The sequence below is a fragment of the Paramormyrops kingsleyae genome, chromosome 1 (assembly GCF_048594095.1).
Source record: "Paramormyrops kingsleyae isolate MSU_618 chromosome 1, PKINGS_0.4, whole genome shotgun sequence".
In the NCBI taxonomy this organism is placed as follows: domain Eukaryota; kingdom Metazoa; phylum Chordata; class Actinopteri; order Osteoglossiformes; family Mormyridae; genus Paramormyrops; species Paramormyrops kingsleyae.
This window is the reverse complement of record NC_132797.1, coordinates 1,532,595-1,554,219: the sequence shown is the minus strand read 5'-3', so window position 1 is coordinate 1,554,219 and position 21,625 is coordinate 1,532,595. Positions and strand designations below refer to the sequence as shown.

The window sequence follows — 21,625 nt, the reverse complement described above, 5'->3', positions numbered from 1 at the left end:
CACACTTGAAAAGCGTGTAATCGCAGTTTATTAAGCTCATGCTGATGGTACGGTGCTGCGGGGGGGTCAGCCTCAGGAAAGGCACGCAGGGACACACCCCCTGCCCGGCCGGGGTACAGAAGTGACCAAAGCCGCACATGAACAAAGATGCCAGAGCCCGCAGGTACACCTGAGAACAACAGGTCAGCTTGGGGAGAGACACCGGCCACAACTCCACTGACCTCTGCCATGTCACCAAGCCCAGCACCTGGCTGGGGGCCCGGCTGAGCACCGTGGATTTCGGGACCGGTTACGGACAGGTTCCCCCTGCCGCCGGCCGACCGCCTCTCCCCTGGCACTTCCCCGTCAAACAGACACACGCACGGCGAATGAAACCCGCCAGCGGACCGCGGTCCGAGCGCCGCAGAATGTGCCCGAGAGGCCAGGCAGCGGGGAGAGAATCAGGCACACGGCGGCTTTTTAAACATAAGCAAAAGATCAAGTTTGAGTTTAAAGTCACCTGGAATATATAAAAGTTAAACTGAGATGTGTACATCCAGAAGTGGAACGCAGGACCCTAAAACCACAAACACATGTTTTCAGACACAGCGTTAAATTTAAAACGATGTCATGACTTAAATGAGTCTCAAAGCTGTATCGGCTGTTTTTTCCCTATAAACCTGGTCACCCTTGGTGTCAAATGTTTTCATTATTCTGATGCGGACTGGTCCCAAATTCTTTTCCTTCTGTGGACCCGCGTTCCTCAGCTCTAACAGTAAGTTAGTCACCTTATATTTGAGGATCTGTCACGTCCCTCCGTCGTCGCCTTTGCTCTGTACAGAAGAACATAAACCCAATAACCTGCCCTGGACAGGAAATCCTCCACGACCAGGTGACGCTCACCTTTCCATTGCACAGTGGCCCCAGGGTGGACAGACATCCACAAACGGTGCGAGAAATACCGCCTAACACCATAGAGAGCATCACAGAGACTCCTGTCACCAGATCTGCTATGACACACGGCTGCTGCTCTGTTTCTCTATAAGACGAGAAAGGCAAGTCTTCATCAGCCTTCATCAACAGACACACGAAAACAGCTACGTGCCTAACAGAGTTCCTAGCAAAGAGGCACAGGCAGTGCAGGGTAAAGGCGTCTCACTTCAGAGGATGAAGGAAGCCGTCGCCAGGTCTCCTGCTGTGGGAAACTTGGCTGCTCCGCGGGGGCACCTGCACGCCGACGAGAGCAGCGGCTCCGGCGCTGGCTGGCTGGCTCACTCACCTGCGCGATCTCATACAGCAGCTTGTAGTGTTCCTCCCGTTTCCGCAAGGAGCACAGACTGCAGCCCATCGTGGGCGAGCTTAAGATCCCCCACGGCGGAGCGGCAGCGGTGGCAGCGGCGGTAGAGCAGACGGGGAATCTCCCTCCACACCGGTGCTCTGACTCTCATCAGTCACTCCGTGGCGAGTCTCTCTCTCTCCGGCATGCGCGCACGCACACACTCACTCCAGCTTCCTGCGTGCCTGTGCGGCTGACAGGGAGAGGAGTCGGCTTCTCCGCCAGCGGGCCCCTGCACTCTCTCCCCTCCTGATCTCACACATGCACTGCCTGCGAGGCTCGAGCGTGCAGACCCCCCTCCTCAGCGGTGCAAAATGACTGTATGGATTCCAGCTCATGAATAATGGCTCAGCCTCACTGAATATTCATGAGAGGAGGCGGGTGGGGGAGGAACCTCTGAATGAGGGCGGTCCCTTACACACACACACAGCGCTGGGCATGAAGGACCTGTCACACCGATACAATGTTGCACTCTTTTGTGCAAGGAGCAGGTGTGTGGATTAAATGGCATTTACACCACTGTCATACAAAGCTACACTAACAGACCATATCAGCAAATGCATCTTTTAGGCATTTAGTTACAAACGTCACATCTACAAATAAAGCCTCCTTATCTGTACAAATTTGTGTAGTATATTTTCATAGTTTCACACACACACACACACGCACACACACAAACACTCTACATATATATATATACATACATAGACTACATTGCCAAAATGGGGACACCCCTGCAAATCATTGATTTCAGATGTTCCAATAGCTTCCATAGCCACAGGAGTATAAAATCAAGCACCTAGACATGCAGACTGCTTCTACAAACATTTGTGAAAGAATGGGTCACTCTCAGGAGCGCAGTGAATTCAGGCGTGGTACTGTGATAGGATGCCACCTGTGCAATAAGGCCATTCATGAGATTTCCTCACTACTAAATATTCCACGGTCAACTGTTAGTGGTATTATAACAAAATGGAAGCAATTAGGAACAACTCAGTCACAAAGTGGTAGGCCATGTAAAATCACAGAGCAGGGACAACGCATGCTGAGGTGCACAGTGTGCACAAGTCGCCAACTGTCTGCAGAGTCAATACCTACAGACCGCCAAACTTCGTGTGGCCTTCAGATTAGCTCAAGAACAGTGCGTAGAGAACTTCATGGAATGGGTTTCCATGGCCGAGCAGCTGCATCCAAGCCTTACATCACCAAGTACAATGCAAAGCGTCGGATGCAGTGGTGTAAAGCACACCGCCACTGGACTCTAGAGCAGTGGATATTCTCTGGAGTGATTAATCACGCTTCTCTGTCTGGCAACCCGATGAATGAGTCTGGGTTTGGTGGTTGCAAGGAGAATAGTATTTGCCTGACTGCTTTGTGCCAAGTATAAAGTTTGGTGGAGGGGGGATTATGGTGTGGGGTTGTTTTTCAGGGGTTGGGCTTGGGGCCCCTAGTTCCAGGGTAGTAACTCTTAATGCTGCAGCATTCAAAGCCATTTAGGACAATTTCATGCTCTCAACCTTGTGGGAACAGTTTGGGGATGGCCCCTACCTGCTCCAACATGACTGCGCATCACTGCACAAAGCAAGGTCCATAAGGACATGGATGAGTGAGTCTGGTGTGGAGGAACATCACTGGCCTGCACAGAGCCCTGACCTCAACCTGACAGAACACCTTTGGGATGAATTAGAGCAGAGACTGCGAGCCAGGCCTTCTCGTCCAACATCAGTGCCTGACCACACAAATGCTCTCCTGGAAGAATGGTCAAAAATTCCCATAAACACTCTTCTAAACCATGTGGATAGCCTTCCCAGAAGAACTGAAGCTGTTATAGCTGCAAAGGGCGGGCCAACTCCATAGTAAAGCCTATGTATTAAGATTCATGTGTGTGTACTTCTGGCAATATAGTGTGTGTGTGTGTGTGTGTGTGTATATATATATATATTAGGGGTGGAGCCGAACCCGAATACGGTATTCGGAAAGGCACAAATAATGTGTTTTTTACGAATACTTATTTCGAACAAATACTTTAAAAAATATTTGTATTCGGGAACAAGAAAAACTTTATATCAAAAAGCTGCGTTTCCTCTTGAGATCGCAGTGCATGCCCGGATGAGCGAGTGAGTGAGTGAGTTCAGGAGTCGGGGGGGGGAGTAAAAGACGTGACTGACACAGGCTGCTCTACACAGCAACAGAGAAGGCTCGGCTGAGCGAAAAAAAAGACTTAACTGTATCACTATTTTTGTTGAATAGATTTTTGTACCTTAACTGGGTTCCGGAGGCAGTTTATAACTTTCGGGAAGCAAAGTTTGATCGGGAGATTATTCCATTACGCTGCATTATTGACGTCTGCAGTCAGGTGCTCTCATGTTCGCTCTGTTAGCTCGGTAATTTAGACAATAGGCTGTTGACAGAGTAACGTTAACGTTTGGTTAAAAAGGTTAAAACAATGCTTGTGTAGTTGTATGCACTTGTAGGAGTTATATGGTACGTTTAAGTTACTCTGTCTTCTGCATATCCATAGTTATTATAATAGATATAATTAAAGAATACTTACACTATAGCGTAAATTGGATTTTTACGCCTATTTTGAATTTTACTCGAATACGAATACAAATACAAATACTTTTCCCCCCTCAACAAATACAAATACAGATACAAATACCGGCTGCTTTGCACACCCCTAATATATATATATATATATATATATATATATATATATATATATATATATATATATATATATATATAATTAAAATAATCCATAGGTTGGGACAGAGAGATGGTCCTAGGGAACAGGATTGTTTTGCTGATGGTGGAACACAGTCTGTTTCCCTGCCTATCATGGTCCTAACTGCTAACCTGTGGGACACCATATGGTAAAGCCTGATTTGCTGAACTTATTAAAGGAAATTAGTTCCACACAGTGAGTCCTTCCATTGTGGAGGAGTCTAGGTCATAATAAACTTTAGACAGTATTACCCTAGAAAATTGTGATACTTTAAAACCTAGAACAAATGCAAGAAAAACAACTCAACGGAACAGATCCTGGTATAGCACGTGCCCCGAAAGTGTTGCCTCAAAGTGCTAATTAGAATTTCATTTTAACCTGTTAGAATGACAATAAAGGCAGAAACTCAGGCAACACTATCACTGACATATGACAGTTCAAAGAATCAAAAAACACCATCAGTGACATCCGACAGTTCAAAGAATCAAAAAACACCATCAGTGACATCCGACAGTTCAAAGAATCAAAAAACACCATCAGTGACATCCGACAGTTCAAAGAATTAAAAAACACCATCACTGACATACGACAGTTCAAAGAACCAAACAACAGTCACTGACATCCGACAGTTCAAAGAATAAAAAAAAACCATCACTGACATCCGACAGTTCAAAGAACCAAACAACAGTCACTGACATCCGACAGCTCAAAGAATCAAAAAACAACATCACTGACATCTGACAGTTCAAAGACTCAAAAAACACCATCACTGACATCCGACAGTTCAAAGACTCAAAAAACACCATCACTGACATCCGACAGTTCAAAGACTCAAAAAACACCATCACTGACATCTGACAGTTCAAAGAATCAAAAAACACCATCATTGACATACAATGGTTCAGCCATGGAGTAGATGAATAGTGAATAAAAGCCACAAGACAACAAAAGAAACTCCATATTTTGATATAGGAGAGAAAAACCAGTGGGGGTCCAAGGTTACACCCACAGACATGCTACCACACACAGGTAGGTAAGAGGAGATCAATAATACGAGATGAGAAGAATGAAGAGCTAACAAATGCATTCTTGGTGTCCCTGAAGGGTGTGAACCAGCCCCTCCTTGATCTATGTAGTGTAAACATACCTGAATAGTGCCTTCTCAGCCCCAGAGCTTTGAGAGAGGTTCCTTTAAGAACAGTGTGATTCAGATACAACCCCAGGCTCTTCACAGTCTTGACTACTGGGACTCTGACTACGGCAACAGCCTGTCAGTTACAATCTTCTTAAGAAAAAAACTAACAGCCTCCAGGAGAACTTCAGCACCTGCCTTCGTTGTGCCATTTCCTGTTTGTCTCATGTGTACTGTTGAGTTTTAAGTATGAATACCTTTGCTGGCTCGAGGGCTAACAACAGGGCTTCCAGTCTCACTCTGGCTACAGCTCCATCTGTATGGTGTTTGCATGTTCTCCTCATGTTTGCCTGGGACCAGTCCAAAGACCTGCAGTTCAAGTAAACTGTTGACTCCAAATTGTGCTAAGTGTGGATTTCATTGGGTTACAGTCAACAGTGTCACGTCAGGGTCAAACTCTTCCTTGTGTGTTACTATATTGTCCCTGTCCTTGTTTATTTGCTTCCCGTCCGCTACAGATGACTGTCATCGTGATGCCACATTTCACCCACCGTGCAACAAGGTACACCATTAGGGTGACCAGCTAATCCATGTCAGGAGGGACACTATGAGCTACAACAGGATTTGTAAACTACCATTTCATACATTTCAATTAAAAGGACCAGGATTTCACTTAAGCACTGGGTTCTTGCCGTATGCTTATTGGTCAGTCTCCTATAATCATGCATATGTGTCAGTAATGTTAATGCGAAACAGCTGGATGAGTCTTTCAATCTAGGAACTAACATTTTAGCAGAGCACAGAACCCTTTCAGCTTTAAAGTAGTTTGTAAAAGCTGAAGTAGCTCATAGTGTCCTTCCTGACATGGATTAGGTGGTCACCCTAAACACCATGCTCAGTCTTTCCGCTCTCCTGGGCCTGCTGAGCCACTGCAAGCCCCTTCATCCTCAGGGAATGTGGGTTGTGTTTAGGCCCCCGAATTCCATATCTGCCCAAATATCTTGACCCTCCGGAGGTGTAACATGCAGACATACAGCTAAGGGAGCAAATGCCACAGATTGGCCCGGAAGGGAGGAAGCCAGCAGAAAATGACCCACGAAAAGGCATGTGGAGGGAGAGAGCCTGGTTGATTCAAGGGATGGACTAACACATACCGAAAGCCATAAAATCCGTATTACTCATATAGCTGTACGTATTCTCTGACTCTGCCTGATGGGCAAGGCATACTCCCAGGAAAGGCTATGATCAAAATGGGTGAAGGCAGAGTACAAAAGGTGTATTCCAGCAGAGTCAGTGAGACACTGATAGGGCTTCCCAATGGTAGACAGGCATGATAAATAATTGAGAGCAAGTCCTCAGCTTTCAGATGATAAATAAAAAACGCTCACCCTTTTCCTCCCAAGACAAGCCACAGGCAAGTTTTGTGGTCCGCTTAGCACGGTGTTCAGTACAGAGGCACTTTCACGACTGACATAAATTTCATATCCATTCAGAATATGTCACTGATGAAGATAACCGCTGCTCCCCCAGTCCTGAATCTAAAAATTGTATGAATCAGCCATTGTGACATCTGTCGCACTTGGACAGATAACAGGGAACTCAAGGCGTCTGGCTTTAATGACGTGGGCGACAACTCGGCTTAATAAAAATTCAATAATAATCAATCTTGCTTTGCACTGGTGGTGTACACTTAGACTATTATTAAGGAGCCAGATATTAGTCAGGCTACCGTAGCACCAAGACAATATGTTTAAATGCACTTGGCTAACACATTGTTAGGCAGAAATCTTATACTGTACCAGGCCGTACACTCGAGTAGATCACCGTATTACATTATGAATGGAGATCTTGCATCACTTTCAGATGCAGGGACTGACCAGAAATTCAGATGGCCCAGCTTCTCACATGATGCCAGCCCATGAGCTGGTCTTCAAGAACATCTTCCCATGGGAAATTATTCCATAAGTCTCTCTTCAAGAGCACCTTCCCATGGGAAATTATTCCGTAAGTCTGTCTTGAAGAACATCTTCCTATGGATCGCCCAAACGTAGACCCAGGACTGAAGGTCCAGATACATCATGCCACATTGCTTCTTGTGGAGTCATCTATTAGTTATCCATGGTTCAGCTAGTTATTTATTAGGGACGACCGCGGTCACTTTAATTAACATGAGAAGAAGAGTCAAACCAAACGAACTGACATTTGGGTTCGCAGAGCCTGGCACGCCTGAGCACGCCTGAGCACGCCTGAGCACGCCTGAGCACGCCTGAACACTGAGAGGCCATTGCTTTGGTGATGGCCCTCCCAGAACCACAGAGCTGCATTCCTCTCTGTGCTGAAGGTGCCTTCACTGCTGTCCTGCCTGTCACACAGACGAGTGATTCAAAAGCAAATAAAATCAAGGCCTGCTGGCCCAGCATGTCATACTCCCCTTTGGCAATACATAACTATTAATGTGGTCAAATAATTCATGCAAGTAAAACTTGAACATAATAAATTTAGTGCAGAATAATACATCACACCAGCTTATTAAAATTAATCTAATAAATCAGTACTTGTACACCTTTCTAGCAATCATCTCTGTGTCCAGTTTTTCGTATATTTGTATTTTTATAATCCGCTGAATAAATGGAGGCAAAATCCCTGATCCCCTTAATAATAGAAAAGTCCACATTTAAGTATGTAAGGAGAGTATTGCTACTGACACAATGATTATGGTTTATAAAATAGACCAGCAGTACCCCTCTGCATTAAAATGTCTTAGCATTTCACAGATAGCATTAGCCAAGTCCTTTGAAGAATCCCAACCCTACCTCCCAAACACCCCCATGATGCAACCAACCGAGATTTCAAATGGACAATGGCATCAGAAACCCTGAAGGGAACTTTTAATAAAAATCTTGGGTAAAGCAAGGTGTCTCACCCAGCTGGTTTGTAGCTCTGCGATCCAGGGACAAAGGAAATGCAGAGCACAGCATGCATTACAAGAGGGATCCTGAGGCTGCACCCTGAGGCTCCGTGTCACTGAAGAGGCTAACCTAACCGCAAGGGTCATGGTGACTAGGCCTAGCTAGAATAAGGACATCCCAGATCTGCCATATACACACGACGATGCCCTGAACATGCTGACACAAATGAAGATCAAACCCGCCAATCATACTTTTGTGGAAACCTGAAAATCCCAGCAAGAGGCTGAACGCCACAGTGAAAGGCAGGAAGATGCTCTCTACGCTATTGAAAGCTCAAGAAGCAAATGGTCACCGGAGGGACACCATAGCAGAAAGTAACTGCAGCCTACGAGTCAGACTTCACCCTCAGGACAGAGCTGACTGCATGTCCGCCAGAGCGGCATGTCCGCCTCATGACACGTGTGATGACGGCACCACTGGGCTTCTCACCTTGCCCTCAGTTGCCGGTTTCGGCTCGACAGGCTTCCCCACCACAAAGTAACCTTACACAGTGTCGGCTTTATTAAGGCCCAGCAAGGATGACAGTTACCCACAGTCCACCGGACAGCTTCATATTGCGTTTGATCTCACCTACGGAAGGAAGAGGTGCCGAGGTCTGTCTGGATGGCACCCTGGGGGTGTTTTACCAGCAGGGCCCACAGATGTGTTAAAACACAAAGCTGCTCAAATAACAGCCATTAACAGGGACCCCCCCTCAGCCACCCACATTTGTTGTGCATCATCCTGGTCTGAACCATCATAAGATCCTTTGTAAACTTTTGCTCACATCTGTGTAGCTTATCTCATCTGCCAATATTCCGAATGCCTTCTTATTAACATAAGTCTAGAATAAACACTTTACAGACAATTATTCTATAAAGCCGCTGCCACACGCTTGTTTTCACTCAATGTCCCAAAGCTTGTTTTGGAATTATGAATCCATGTAGAATCCACAGGCGACAGATGAAAACTCATCATGCGGCAAAATACAGAAAGGAAGGCAGATCATTCTTCTTTTAATTATCTAAGTGGTTTAAGTGCAACTTGAGCCTCCTGCAGCGACTTGTACTCCCCATCTTTGGGTGGACGGCCTGGCTATGGTTACCATCCACAGCAGGGCACCCTGTTAGTGTCTGTTAGCATCTGCCCCTCCCAACAGGCACCTCAGGGTCAGCTTGCTGGCCCAGCTGTCCTTGGCTGGTCTTCTTTGACCCCGCCCATTGTCTCGAGCTACAGGCCGATCCCAGCCTGCTCTGCATGGCGAGGGCCAGATGTTCTCCTATTGTGTAGGTGATTAAAGGATCACGCCACACAGAGTGCTAACCTGGCCCAGTGGAGAGCGATTTACCTGGAAGCAGGACGTTAGAGGAACGAAAAGGGATGCAAGATGGTAAGGAATGGACCAAAGCTCCATTTTGCCCTCTCCCCCCCAATCAGTGCTTCCTGATGGAGCTCGGGGATGGAAATGCGATCCTGGCTTTAAGGCGGGTAAAGGACTCGTCAAGCCTGTGTTAAAGGCCCTTTGCCCTAAGAGGGAAATGCCGCACTAAGGAGCAATAAAACTGACATTAACCGGGACCTGAAGGCAAGACGGAGACAGGCTGAGCAGGTACCTGATGCAAAATGGTGAAACTTCTGCCAGTCGAAAAGCAAAGCTCAACGAGCCTTAGATAAGCCGGAATGGAAACCCTGAAAAGCTACCGCTCTTCTTGATGGATACAATTGTGGTCTCACACCTTCAGGGCTATGAATTTGAGTCAGTTCATGTGGGTTTATTCTAGCAATGTCCAGTGTCTCCCCAAAAAGGTCCAGGCGGAGTGCTGTCTGTGTGCCCTGAGATGGAATGTCCCATCAACGGTATCCTCTGCCCCGTGCTGTGTATTTCCCAGAATGCACTCCATGTCTGTAATGAGATGTCCACATTGCCTGTGGAGAGCATTCTATTTAAAGCGTCCCCTTAGCTTCAGACAGTGAAATTGATTTCATTTCCTTTACCGCCTAGTTCAGACGCAACCAGGCAAAGTGGATGGCCGCTTCTTTGATATTCTGGACCAACAGGAACAGGCTGACAGATGTGGCCTGCACACTACTTCTCCGGATAAATTAGCTTTCATCACCTTCCACCTCATCTGGACTGGCACTGGGACTCAGGCGTCAGCGTATGAGAGCATAAACGAATTTCCACCACCACTAAAAAAGAGAGAGAAAAAAAGAATTTGGCTTAATCCTGCACATCAACTAAGCTTGTTTTCTTTTTTTAATAAAAAGGAAGTCGCAGGGCTTGTCCACTCACACCTCTGGTGTCGTGGTCGTGGAACCCACAGTGTCTCAGGCTTGCTTGACTCAGCAGGCGGTATCGTCCATTAGCTGACATCCGGAGGGGCTACAGGCAGAGATTAAAGAGGGCAGAATGGCAGCCCCACCCAGGACAGGTGACAGACAAAGACTACATACGTCCAACACCCTAGACATTGATCTGGGACTTTCAGTCACCTGCCAAGAGCGGCACAATCAACGCAGTCAATAAGCTCCAGATTGTAGAACAGAATTCCGCTCCCCGTGGCTAAGAAACAGATCTATAGCACAATCTCCCTCGAGGACAGGATGAGCACCGCGGTGCCTTCTCAAAGGGGAGCGACCACGCTTTATGCATCGGAGGCTCTAATTCAGGTATTTCACGGACGAAATCATAAAACTTTATAGTCCCTAGGCAAGGATTTCCTAAGCTATAGGCTGTCAGATTAAGGGTCGCCACTTAATAATAAAACAATGACAATTCCCCTTGTGTTTGTACTCAATATCAGAAAGAGCTGGCAGTAGCTGCTTCTGGGATAGAGACTCACAGTGCTGCTGCATTCTCCAGAGACAGAAGACTGATTTAACCGAATGGTGGCAACCCAACCATTGCTGCTGATGGGAAGAAAGCAGAGCTTGGTGCCAGTCTTACTTAGCAAAGGCCTTCAACCAGAATGACGAAATTAGATCCAACAAAGTCATGTTGGTCTCTTGTCTGGAACACAAAACTACAGAGGAATGAAAACCAGTCATTCCACTGCTTCCCCAGATTGAATTTAACAGTTGCTGCATTTCACTTGACCTTGGGGGGAAACCAATTTGAGAGTCCTGTTCCGAGTGCTACGGGGCCAGGGCAGCAGGATTGAGTCATAAGGAGGATGTGCTCCGAAGTGATTCCCTCCAAGGCTGTGACATTTCTTTTGTTCCTTGGGAAGACGAGAGGAATGGGGTAAAACTTTTTAAGGTACTTAGCAAAGTGCAGCAGGTGGTGTGAATTAGCCGTGATCATCAGACACTGTGCGACTAGCAAAGGCACACTTGCAAACTTAATTCTCATGTATCAAACAATCCAGAAAGCAATATATTCTTCCACCAAAACAAAATGAAAAATGGAAAGCTGACATAGTTCGGGTCCATGCGCCATGATCATACAGCTACCCTTTAACCCCCCCCCCCCCCCCCCCCACACACACACACACACACACTCTGCTGCCTGCGTTATTTCAGAGTGAAATGGCTGGTTATGTCTTCTGAGCCCGATCCCGCCCCCAGCTGTCGCGCTTCCCGGCAATGTAACAAAGCCACGAGATAATCTTAAATTCCCACCTCGATATAATCCCAGCTCCATCGGCCTGCTGTTTCTCCCCCCACATGTAAATCGCTCCAGAATTATGATGATGCCCATGGGGCTGAAACCTTATTTTCTGCTTTTCAGATACCAGAGTGACAAACGTAATGGTTTTCAGTAGCCGAGCGGCGGTTTGGGACGCCATCGCTGTACTGGCCCAAGGAGAAACAGACATTGGGAAACATATAAATGCAGAACGTAGAAACATAACACACTTCTCTCACCACCACCAACTGCTATTTCGCTATCTGCTTCCCACTGTGTCAATAAGTGTGCACACCTTTACTTTCTATACATTCATCCTCAGCTTGCATTGATGCATTAACCTGTGTTTAGATTTAATCTCCAGATGAAAGAGGAGATCATGAAAGGAACACGACGCAAGGCTGAGGCCATCCAGGGCTGGAAATTAAATTTGCGTTAAACAATCAGATTATTGATTATTTGAAGAGAAATACAATGTCACAAGAGTGTCGCTTAACCCCTCAGGTCAAAATGCAGGAGGGGTCAGGTGACCTTTCTATTTTATATGTAAAGAGGAAGAAAAAGGATCAGCTTACAGCCCCCCTCCCAAGCCACCAATACTAGACCTTCATGAACCTCTGAAGATACTCCATTCAATTGCAACGTGCACATTAGCATTAATGATCCTAAATGCTCTCATCTCATACGAACTGAGCAAACTGTAGTATATTTGGCCGCTGAATATTGTCTAGAAATGTAGAAGTACAGACAGCTTGTCTCACCATCTGCCAAGGAAGCGAGTCCCTCAGTAGAGGAACAGACACCGATAGTGTGAAATGCTGTTATTTTCTGCTCCCAAGATCAGCAAAGCTAAAAGAGCCAGTGATGAGCAGAATGAACCTTCGGCTCAAAAAATCCTCGCACTCAGTCTGTGTTCAGGGCCTTCCCATCACTTTAGAAATGATACCAAAAATATTTCATTGGTTTAGAAAATCCTTTATGGCCTTGGGCTACATTCTAGAATACAGAGGCAATGAAATTACTTTTATGTCATTGCTATTAATGCATATGTGCATATGTACATCACACTTTGCAAGTCTCCAGTACTGCCAATACAAAGGTACAACAGCAACCACCACCACCAAAAACACCACCCCCCACCTCCACGGGGTCTCGCTCCAGGGATACGCTGGTACCCACCTGCCTCTCCAGGATAATCATGCTAATGGCTGCCAGACCCAGAGTTTGCACAGTTACCACGGCGATACAGGCAGGTGGTCACAGCGCCCCCTGCCTGCCGCACTCACCAGGCTCACTAAACCTTCTGTGGGGATGGTCACGGCACTCAGAGCTCTTTGAGACGACAGAGCGCTCATTCATACAAGTACTTTCCCAAATGGGCCGTCTGGCTGCCGTCGTCATAGCGACCGTGCTGTTTGACAGAGCTTATGATGAAGAACCCTTTGCAGAAATTCATCCACCAAAAAAAAAACAATATCACTCAGCGATATGCTGGCTGGACAGAAAGGAGGATGTGTTTGCTGAAATGAACACCCAGCTCAGCTCGCTGAATGAGAAGGCACTGAAGTGGCTCTCTGCGTTCAGACTCACAGAAAATAAAGTTCAGAGGCTAGACTAGAAAGTGGATCTGCTCCATAGGCAACCACGGTCTGCTCGTGAGCCCCCCCGCACAAGCAGGGACAAGTCATATCAGGGAGACCTCAACGGTGGCCAAAGCGCTGCGCTATCTTCCAGATTATAACATGTCAGTCTTCTTGAAAAATGCTCATTGCAACAGTGATTATAAGTATGGCTTTTTCCACTCCTGCTCATGCATCCGTAGATCTCGACCTTTCGCCGTCTCCTCATATGACCAGGTCCAGCATTACTAACAGCCGATTCACCAAATACGTCGTTGTTAGAGCGTTAATCAGATGTCACAGCAAGGGGTCTGGGCAGGGTGGGCCGTGAAGAAAATGCCTTAGCAAAGGTCATGAGCTGTGACAGAAGAGGGTCCCTTGATAAGGTGCAGGGCTTTCAAATTCCTTTGTGGAACCTCTGAATGTTACATTCATATAGTGCTTCTCAAGACACCCAAAGCACTTTACAGAACCAATGGGGAGCTGCTGTGACCACCACCACTGTGTAGCCCCCACCTGGATGATGCAATGGCAGCCATTGTGCACCAGTACGCTCACCATGCAGTAGTTAAGGTGGTGAAGGGGCAGGAGAGAATTTACCAATTAGATAAAGGGGATGATTAGGAGGCCAGATCTGATGGAGCCACAGTGGGCAATTTAGCCAGGACATCAGGATACCACCCCTACTCTTTCGAAAGATGCCCAGGGATCTTTTATGACCTTGGGGAGTTTTATGCCTCATCCAAATGGCTTTTTTTTTTTTTACAGCACAGTGCCCCCATCACTGCACTGGGACATTGGGATTCACACAGACCACAGGATGGGCTACCCTGCTGGCCAGTGCCCCCATCACTGCACTGGAACATTGGGATTCACACAGACCACAGGATGGGCTACCCTCCTGGCCAGTGCCCCCATCACTGCACTGGGACATTGGGATTCACACAGACCACAGGATGGGCTACCCTCCTGGTCAGTGCCCCCATCACTGCACTGGGACATTGGGATTCACACAGACCACAGGATGGGCTACCCTGCTGGCCAGTGCCCCCATCAATGCACTGGGACATTGGGATTCACACAGACCACAGGATGGGCTACCCTCCTGGCCAGTGCCCCCATCACTGCACTGGGACATTGAGATTCACACAGACCACAGGATGGGCTACCCTGCTGGACACAGAAAAGCTCAACCAAGGCAACCCAGTCTTGAAACTCCCATTGAAACACTGACCAGGCCGAAACTTGCTTATCTTCAGGTGGATAACCCAGTCTGAAGGGCAGGCGGCATGGCTGCTGGATAGAGACCCACGCGTGGCTGCGTGTATTTACCACATTGTGGGGACCAAATGTCCTCAATTTTATACAATTCTGTGAAAGCACTAAAAAAAAAATTTTAAAATGCCAAAAGTCTTGTTTTCTGTATGGCTCCTTATGGTTAAGTTTAGGGCTGGGTAGGGTTATCGTTGGGATTAGGGTTATGCTTGTAGAAATGAATGGCGAGTCCCCACAAAGAAATGAATGCAAATATGTATGTAGGTGTGTGCGCGCATGCGTGTGTTTGCACGTGTGTGTGTATGTGCGCGCACGAATATAGAGGCTACACTTGAGGGTCTTGCCAGAGACAGTCAGGTGATTAATTCCATCTATGCCTTGCTCTCCATGATGGGTATATATCGATGTTAAAATTGGTGTTTTTTCCCCCAGTAACCTGGAAGCTGCCTTAACCATCACAACCGAGAAACCCCATTCCTGACCCCTAACAGATCTAAGCTTTTCTGTCCCACACCACATCCATTTGGTTTTCATTTAAATCTGCTCTGAAAGGATACTTTTCTGTATTTTATTTCCCCAAACAAAGGTCATGTTCAATACCCATAACCACGTCACATGGGTACATCTGCTGTCCCGACTACAGAACGTTCCATAAATGTGAATCTCAGAGTTCCCTTTCCATTTAGTATAAATCTCTGTTGCATTCTGGGGTGGAACCCAGTGACGCACACCTCAGGGCCACCTGGGGCGGGGGTGGCCGTCCTTGTCTCACACGGAACCAGAGCAGAGTGGAATCTCCAAAGCTGCTACCAGCTCCCAGAGGGAACCCACGCACACTAACTGGTGCACTGGAAGAGCTTTTGATTTAGAGCAAGACAGAATATTAGCTACAGGTGAACTTCCAGCAAGCAAAAGCAAACACTTTATAATGATGCCATACAAATGCTATTAGCTTAAGCACATTTGCAATACACAGAGCATGTAAATGAAGTCTGGAATATTCTGATAGCCTATAAACTCCAAAGATAAAACACATGCTACACACCAGCTATAGTTTTTATGAGCTACAAACAGCTGAAATCATATTAATTATAATTTAACCGCACATGTGTTTTTTCTTCCAGGTCGCTAATTTGCAACTAGCATTTCCAGATGTTGATATAGACTAACCCCAATGGCTTCTTATTGAATTAAAAATGCAGAAACAAATGAGTGATGACGGTGCAGTGCGCATTCCCTCACTCTTCTGCATACGTCTCAGTGGCTCTCTGAGGTACGCTAAAGCCACCAGCCTGTCCCAGCCCACACTGCCATTCTGCGATATTATTTCATTTTAAAAACAGGCAGGCTTCATTTCTGCCTGCGTTTCTGGTAACCCGACAGCGGAAATGCAGACTCTTCTGCTTCTATGTAGATGGAAGACATTGTCCCAATATGAGTGCCATTAAAATCACAATTTCCCAGTAATCCCAGCTTAATCTCTTTGTTATTAAGGTTAAGCCCAATGCTAAGGCGCTAGGGGTGGAGGTGAAGAATCCAGCTGACTGTAGCCTAACAACCAGAGGCAATTTTCTCCGGAACAAAACCCAAAGTGACGGCATCCTATAAATCAGCCAGTTTCCTGAGTAGACCATAGTGATACAAGTTTTAGCTTTATGTGATTTTACAATGGAAACTTCTTTACGCAAACACAGCAAAAAAATACAGTTTATTGCATGTGACTACGAAAGCACATCTGTTTAAGCTGAACACAAACACACAGTAAAATGCAACCTGTGATGTTGACCAAGTCAGCAAAAATAATAAATGAAAAGTATTCATCAGTTTCCAAGCCGGGCCGCAAGTAAGGGTGTAGATGGGAGGTTATGCTGGAGAAAAGGCTATTAAACATCTACCAGAGCTATATGGGCGACCTTCTCCTGAATCAGTGAAGGTCACATCACAAAAGAAACGCATGGATGATCCAGGGGAGAGGCCTTCTCTGGCTCCTGAGCGCGGTGGCCATGAAGATCTACGTGAACGCCTTCCAACTAATGGACAATGGAGCCATAGTCACAGCCATTAGAGTGAGCACTGTCAGAGTGGAAAGGAATAGAATAGAATAGAATAGAATAGAATAGAATAGAATAGAATAGAATAGAACACTTGATTTGCCAAGTAGGTGTTTGATGTGGTAGGTTAAATGCAGTACAAAACCCACTCCTTCATATAAGCTAAAAAGCAATACAATATCATAGTACTATTTCTGAGGAATGAATATGTGCAGATACTTATAGAAAGAGTAGCATTCACATTTTAAAAACAGAAGTGGATGTAGCTGAAGTACTTGGTATAAGTATTTACATAACACAGTTAAATATGTTTCTCTGGGCTGTGTGTGTTTCCCAGATCGTCCTTGGAGATGCTTCCTGCAGGTCTAACAGATGGTTTCAGTGCACAGTGACTGAACCATCATCCAGTATGGCTGGGGGTGTTCACCTCCACACAGAGAGGCACTGCATCAGGGCAGGTATCTTCACCACTGCAAATGCTCCCCTCACACTGAAACAGGGCCTTAGGCTCATCACCACCGTCCTGGCATCAACTTATGGCAAATGCTATACCCAAGCAGTGGTGACTATACCCAAGCAGAGGCTCAGCAGCGGTAACTATACCCAAGCAGAGACCCAGCAGCAGTGACTATACCCAAGCAGAGGCCCAGCAACGATGACTATACCCAAGCAGTGGTGACTATACCCAAGCAGTGGTGACTATACCTAAGCAGAGACTCAGCAGTGGTAACTATACCCAAGCAGAGGCCCAGCAACGGTGACTATACCCAAGCAGTGGTGACTATACCCAAGCCAGGCTCAGCAGCGGTGACTATACCCAAGCAGAGACCCAGCAGCGGTGATTATACCCAAGCAGTGGTGACTATACCCAAGCCAGGCTCAGCAGCGGTGACTATACCCAAGCCAGGCTCAGCAGCGGTGACTATACCCAAGCAGAGACCCAGCAGCGGTGATTATACCCAAGCAGTGGTGACTAAACCCAAGCAGCAGTGACTATACCCAAGCAGAGGCCCAGCAACGGTGACTAGCCTACTGCATAGTGTAGCAGTGACAACACTAACAGCATGGTAGTATTTCAGAGGAAAGAAGGCAACAAAGAAAGAAAAATGTGGATCAGTGACAACGCAAAGAAGAAAATGCAATTGGCTAAACAAAAAAAAAGTTTTTAAAATGCATAAAAACTCCTTTGGAGATTTCATATTAAAGGGGGGGGGGGGTAGTTGGGGGGGGGGGTAAAAAAAATCAATAGTTTGAAGCTGAGATCACTGGCAACTTGCCACTGCTGAAAATGAAACGGTGAAATACAAACAGCGGATTTTCTTTGAAGACCAAATCCCTGCCTCACTTATTACACCTGAAACTCTGCAGAGAGTCAGCAAAGCAATATTTCCAGCCACTGTTTTATGGTCAAAGAGTGAATTAAAAAAGGGAGCCATTTAACGGGAGATCAGCCCAGCTCCCCCCTGACTTCCTGCATCTCCTGCAGTGTCTTTGCATGCCGCATATTTTAATCACCCATAACAGAGGCTCATTTCCCTTTCATTTCCAGCTACCCAAATTCCACATTTCTTAGGCATTACTAAGGCCAGCCCTGCACCTCACAAGCCAAGAGCGACTTCTAAACACTCTCTTGCGTGGATATAGATGGTAGTTTAAGTGTTTTTTTCATCCCTGTCGTTATTGCTCTCTGCAAGCCTTTAAAACCAGTTTCTGCCTTAATTTTTGGCAGGATTTAATCTCACTCATTGTTTCTGTTTGTAGTGAATTCAGTCCAGGATCTCACAACAGCGTAGCAGACATAATTAATACATACATGTTTTTTAGCCAGATCCTTTCATTTCTATTTGATCTAAGTTCTGGAACTCTGCATGTACTGCTTCCCCCCCAGAAGTACAGAAGATTTGCCCGCCCCCCTCCTCGACAGAACAGCATCACTGCTTGATTCGGCTTGATTCTATTCTGTTGGGTTTAAACAAACTGAGTGATTCAAATCATGCTAAACAGCATTTTGCATTCTGGCTATAATGCAATCACAGTATTCTATTAATTGAAGTAAGTAGATGCATTATTTACAATTAGCAAAATTCTAGTTTACTTACTTGAAAATTTCTACATCTACAATTATGGATAATAATTATGAATTGTTTATCACAGTTAATGTTTTTTCATAATTGATTAATAATTGCTTATTTTAAATTAGAAATTAGTTCTTATTTATATATAACAAATTTGTTCAACGTGACTGGTCTTGTGACACATACAGCTTAATGTGATTCAAATTTAATGTGATGTGATGTCATTTTCAACCAACCAACTAAGAGCTCAAATGAAACCAAAGCCAGAGAAACGGCAGACGGACAACACTGGCAAAGCTTGCTAGAAGAGAGCAGGAGAGAAGGCAGTAATAAGGACCCTAATTACCTGTCCACTGCACTGATGAGCGGAGCAAGCTATTCCGAGGGGTCACCGCGGGGTCACCGGCGCATTAGGGAGCATTCCGGCATCACGGTGTAACAAGCAAACCTGATGCCAAATGTCATCCGCACTCCAGGCCCCAGTCTGGGGGAGTTCAGCAAATACACACAACACAGCACCTCCTAGAGGACACACAATACACAACAACAGCAATTAAAGTCTACCTAGTATGTGGCACTGCCCCTAACAACACACTCTGGAATAAATCTGTTGGTACAAGACTCAGGATGGACTCTTGAAAAATGCGTCCAGCCTGAACTGGACGAGTAAAACAGTGTCACTGACATAACTAATGAATGCGGCACTGAATAACTGTTTTAACAGTGCTGTGTGATAATTAGCAAGCTACTTCTAAATGAGGGCTCATTAAACAGGATCACAGTGGCGTTCACCACTAATAGGACATGGTACTAAAAGGCTGTGAGATTTTGTGATTAAAAGCAGGGATGTTTAGCACCAAGCCCAGTTCTGTATTCTGTATTACATTTACAGGTACCTCGGTGCATTGTCCATATAGTACTGTCAGAGTCCAGTGAAGAAGCACCACAGTCTACAAGAACTGTATCATCCGCAGAACCAGTGACGTAGGCGTGGGCGGTATAACCCACGAGTGATGCCTAAGATCAGGGGTGCAGTATGTGCACGGAGACCCCGGAAGATTCAGGGGTCCAGCACTTTACAGGGGCCCTACCCAGGGGCGCAGTAGGGGCACGGATACCCCGGCAGATTCAGGGGGCCCAGCACTTTACAGGGGCCCTACCCAGGGGCGCAGTAGGGGCACGGATACCCCGGCAGATTCAGGGGGCCCAGCACTTTACAGGGGCCCTACCCAGGGGCGCAGTAGGGGCACGGATACCCCGGCAGATTCAGGGGGCCCAGTACTTTACAGGGGCCCTACCCAGGGGCGCAGTAGGGGCACGGATACCCCGGCAGATTCAGGGGTCCAGCACTTTACAGGGGCCCTACCCAGGGGTGCAGTAGGGGTACGGATACCCTGGTAGATTCGGGGGGTTCAGCACTTTACAGGGATGCTTGAAAACCTAAAATTATCAAATGTAAGGGGGCCCAATATGACATTTAACACTTGCCTAAGATTATTTAAGTCAATTAACAGTATTCAGGTTATTTTAAATGGGTAAAATTAGTTTGAAATAGTCAGGCTGAGGAGCTAAATGGCAAACAGTTCTGCAAACCGGGACACACACCCACACACTCATGCATGTTAAACACCCCATGTGTGTGTGCGCCTCCTGGTGGATGCCCCAGCGAAATGCCTGAACACAGGCAATGGCTTCAGAGCAGCCAGAGATGACGCCTCACAATGAGCCGCTTCAGGGACGTGTCAGAGTCACAGAAATCGGGGGCCGCTTTGGCCCTTTGCATATTAAACACCTCTCCCGCCCCTGAGCCAGATACAGGGTACTTTAACGAAATGAAGAAGCATTTAATTAAGAAACAAAAAGAGAGAGGAAAACAGCAGCGTTCCAATCTGTGAAATAAATTGGGTGAATGGGAATGGTTTGCTGAAATGGAAAAGACCGGCCTGCAAATGAGAGGCGGCCCAAAGCTAATGCCATCGGCGAGCTGAACGAGGGACATAAAGCACGTGCCCAGCTAACAAGGCACTCTTCAAGTGCACTAAACATTTATCAGCAGCACATGTCTGCATAGCAAAAAATAAAGAAAAACAACCCAGAAGAAATATTGTCCTTTCTGTATGATATCACTAAGGCCCCGCCATGCCCCTGCTTCAGTGGTTAGAAGGATGGATGAATGGATGGATGGACAGACGGATGGATGGATAATTCAACTATGAAAGTTTTAAGATGTATTTCTTCTAAGGTGTTTCCAAAGAAAACTTTCCGTTTTTTGGGACTATAAACGTTATACACCCAGGGCCTGTATCATAAAATGAGATTTGTTGGTTAGCTAGATAACCTGCCAGATTTAATGTACCCCAGTTTAAACAGACTTTATCTTCGGTCACTTGCATTTAGCTCAGACTACCTTAAATCTGACATGTTCTTTCACTCACCCAAAAACCCAGCTTTTTTGATACCGGCCCCTGGTTCCTGCTGAGTGTGTTAGTCTTGTATTAAAAACTTGATAACACAAAAAAAAAACTTCTATGTGAAAACAAGACTGCATCCGATTAGTATTTGTGGGCCAGACGTCAACTTAATCTCTTGGCGGTGTTTATTCTGTCTCTGTTTGGAGGCGCCAGAAAGCTCTCAGCATCAGAAAGTGTCCTTCTTCCCTTCAGAGAGCGGTTCGAAGCAGCCAGAGCAATTACACTTCCTCTTTCATCAGCTGCGACAATACATTCACTGCTCTCAGATCAGCAGCCAGTCGTGCATTGCCTCGGCCCGCATTTATATTTAGATGTGGTCGTATATTACTCGGGATGATGCGATCTTGCGGAGTAGATTGGAATTTTTCACTGTCCTTTATAAA

General features: G+C 46.2%; 1 protein-coding gene across 2 annotated transcripts in view; it reads right to left on the bottom strand.

The window, feature by feature from the left end:
* LOC111833634 (PDZ domain-containing RING finger protein 4-like) overlaps nucleotides 1–21,625 on the bottom strand; it is a 96,117-nt gene that overhangs the window by 36,218 nt on the left and 38,274 nt on the right. The window contains exon 1 of one of the 2 annotated variants that reach the window (XM_023792124.2): nucleotides 1,259–1,563. The exons of the other annotated variant lie outside the window; for it this stretch is intronic. Within the exon in view, the coding sequence (XP_023647892.1) occupies nucleotides 1,259–1,327 (69 nt within the window). The 5' untranslated portion in view covers nucleotides 1,328–1,563. Of the gene's footprint in view, nucleotides 1–1,258; nucleotides 1,564–21,625 lie in introns of those variants that run through there. 2 annotated transcript variants of the gene reach the window in all.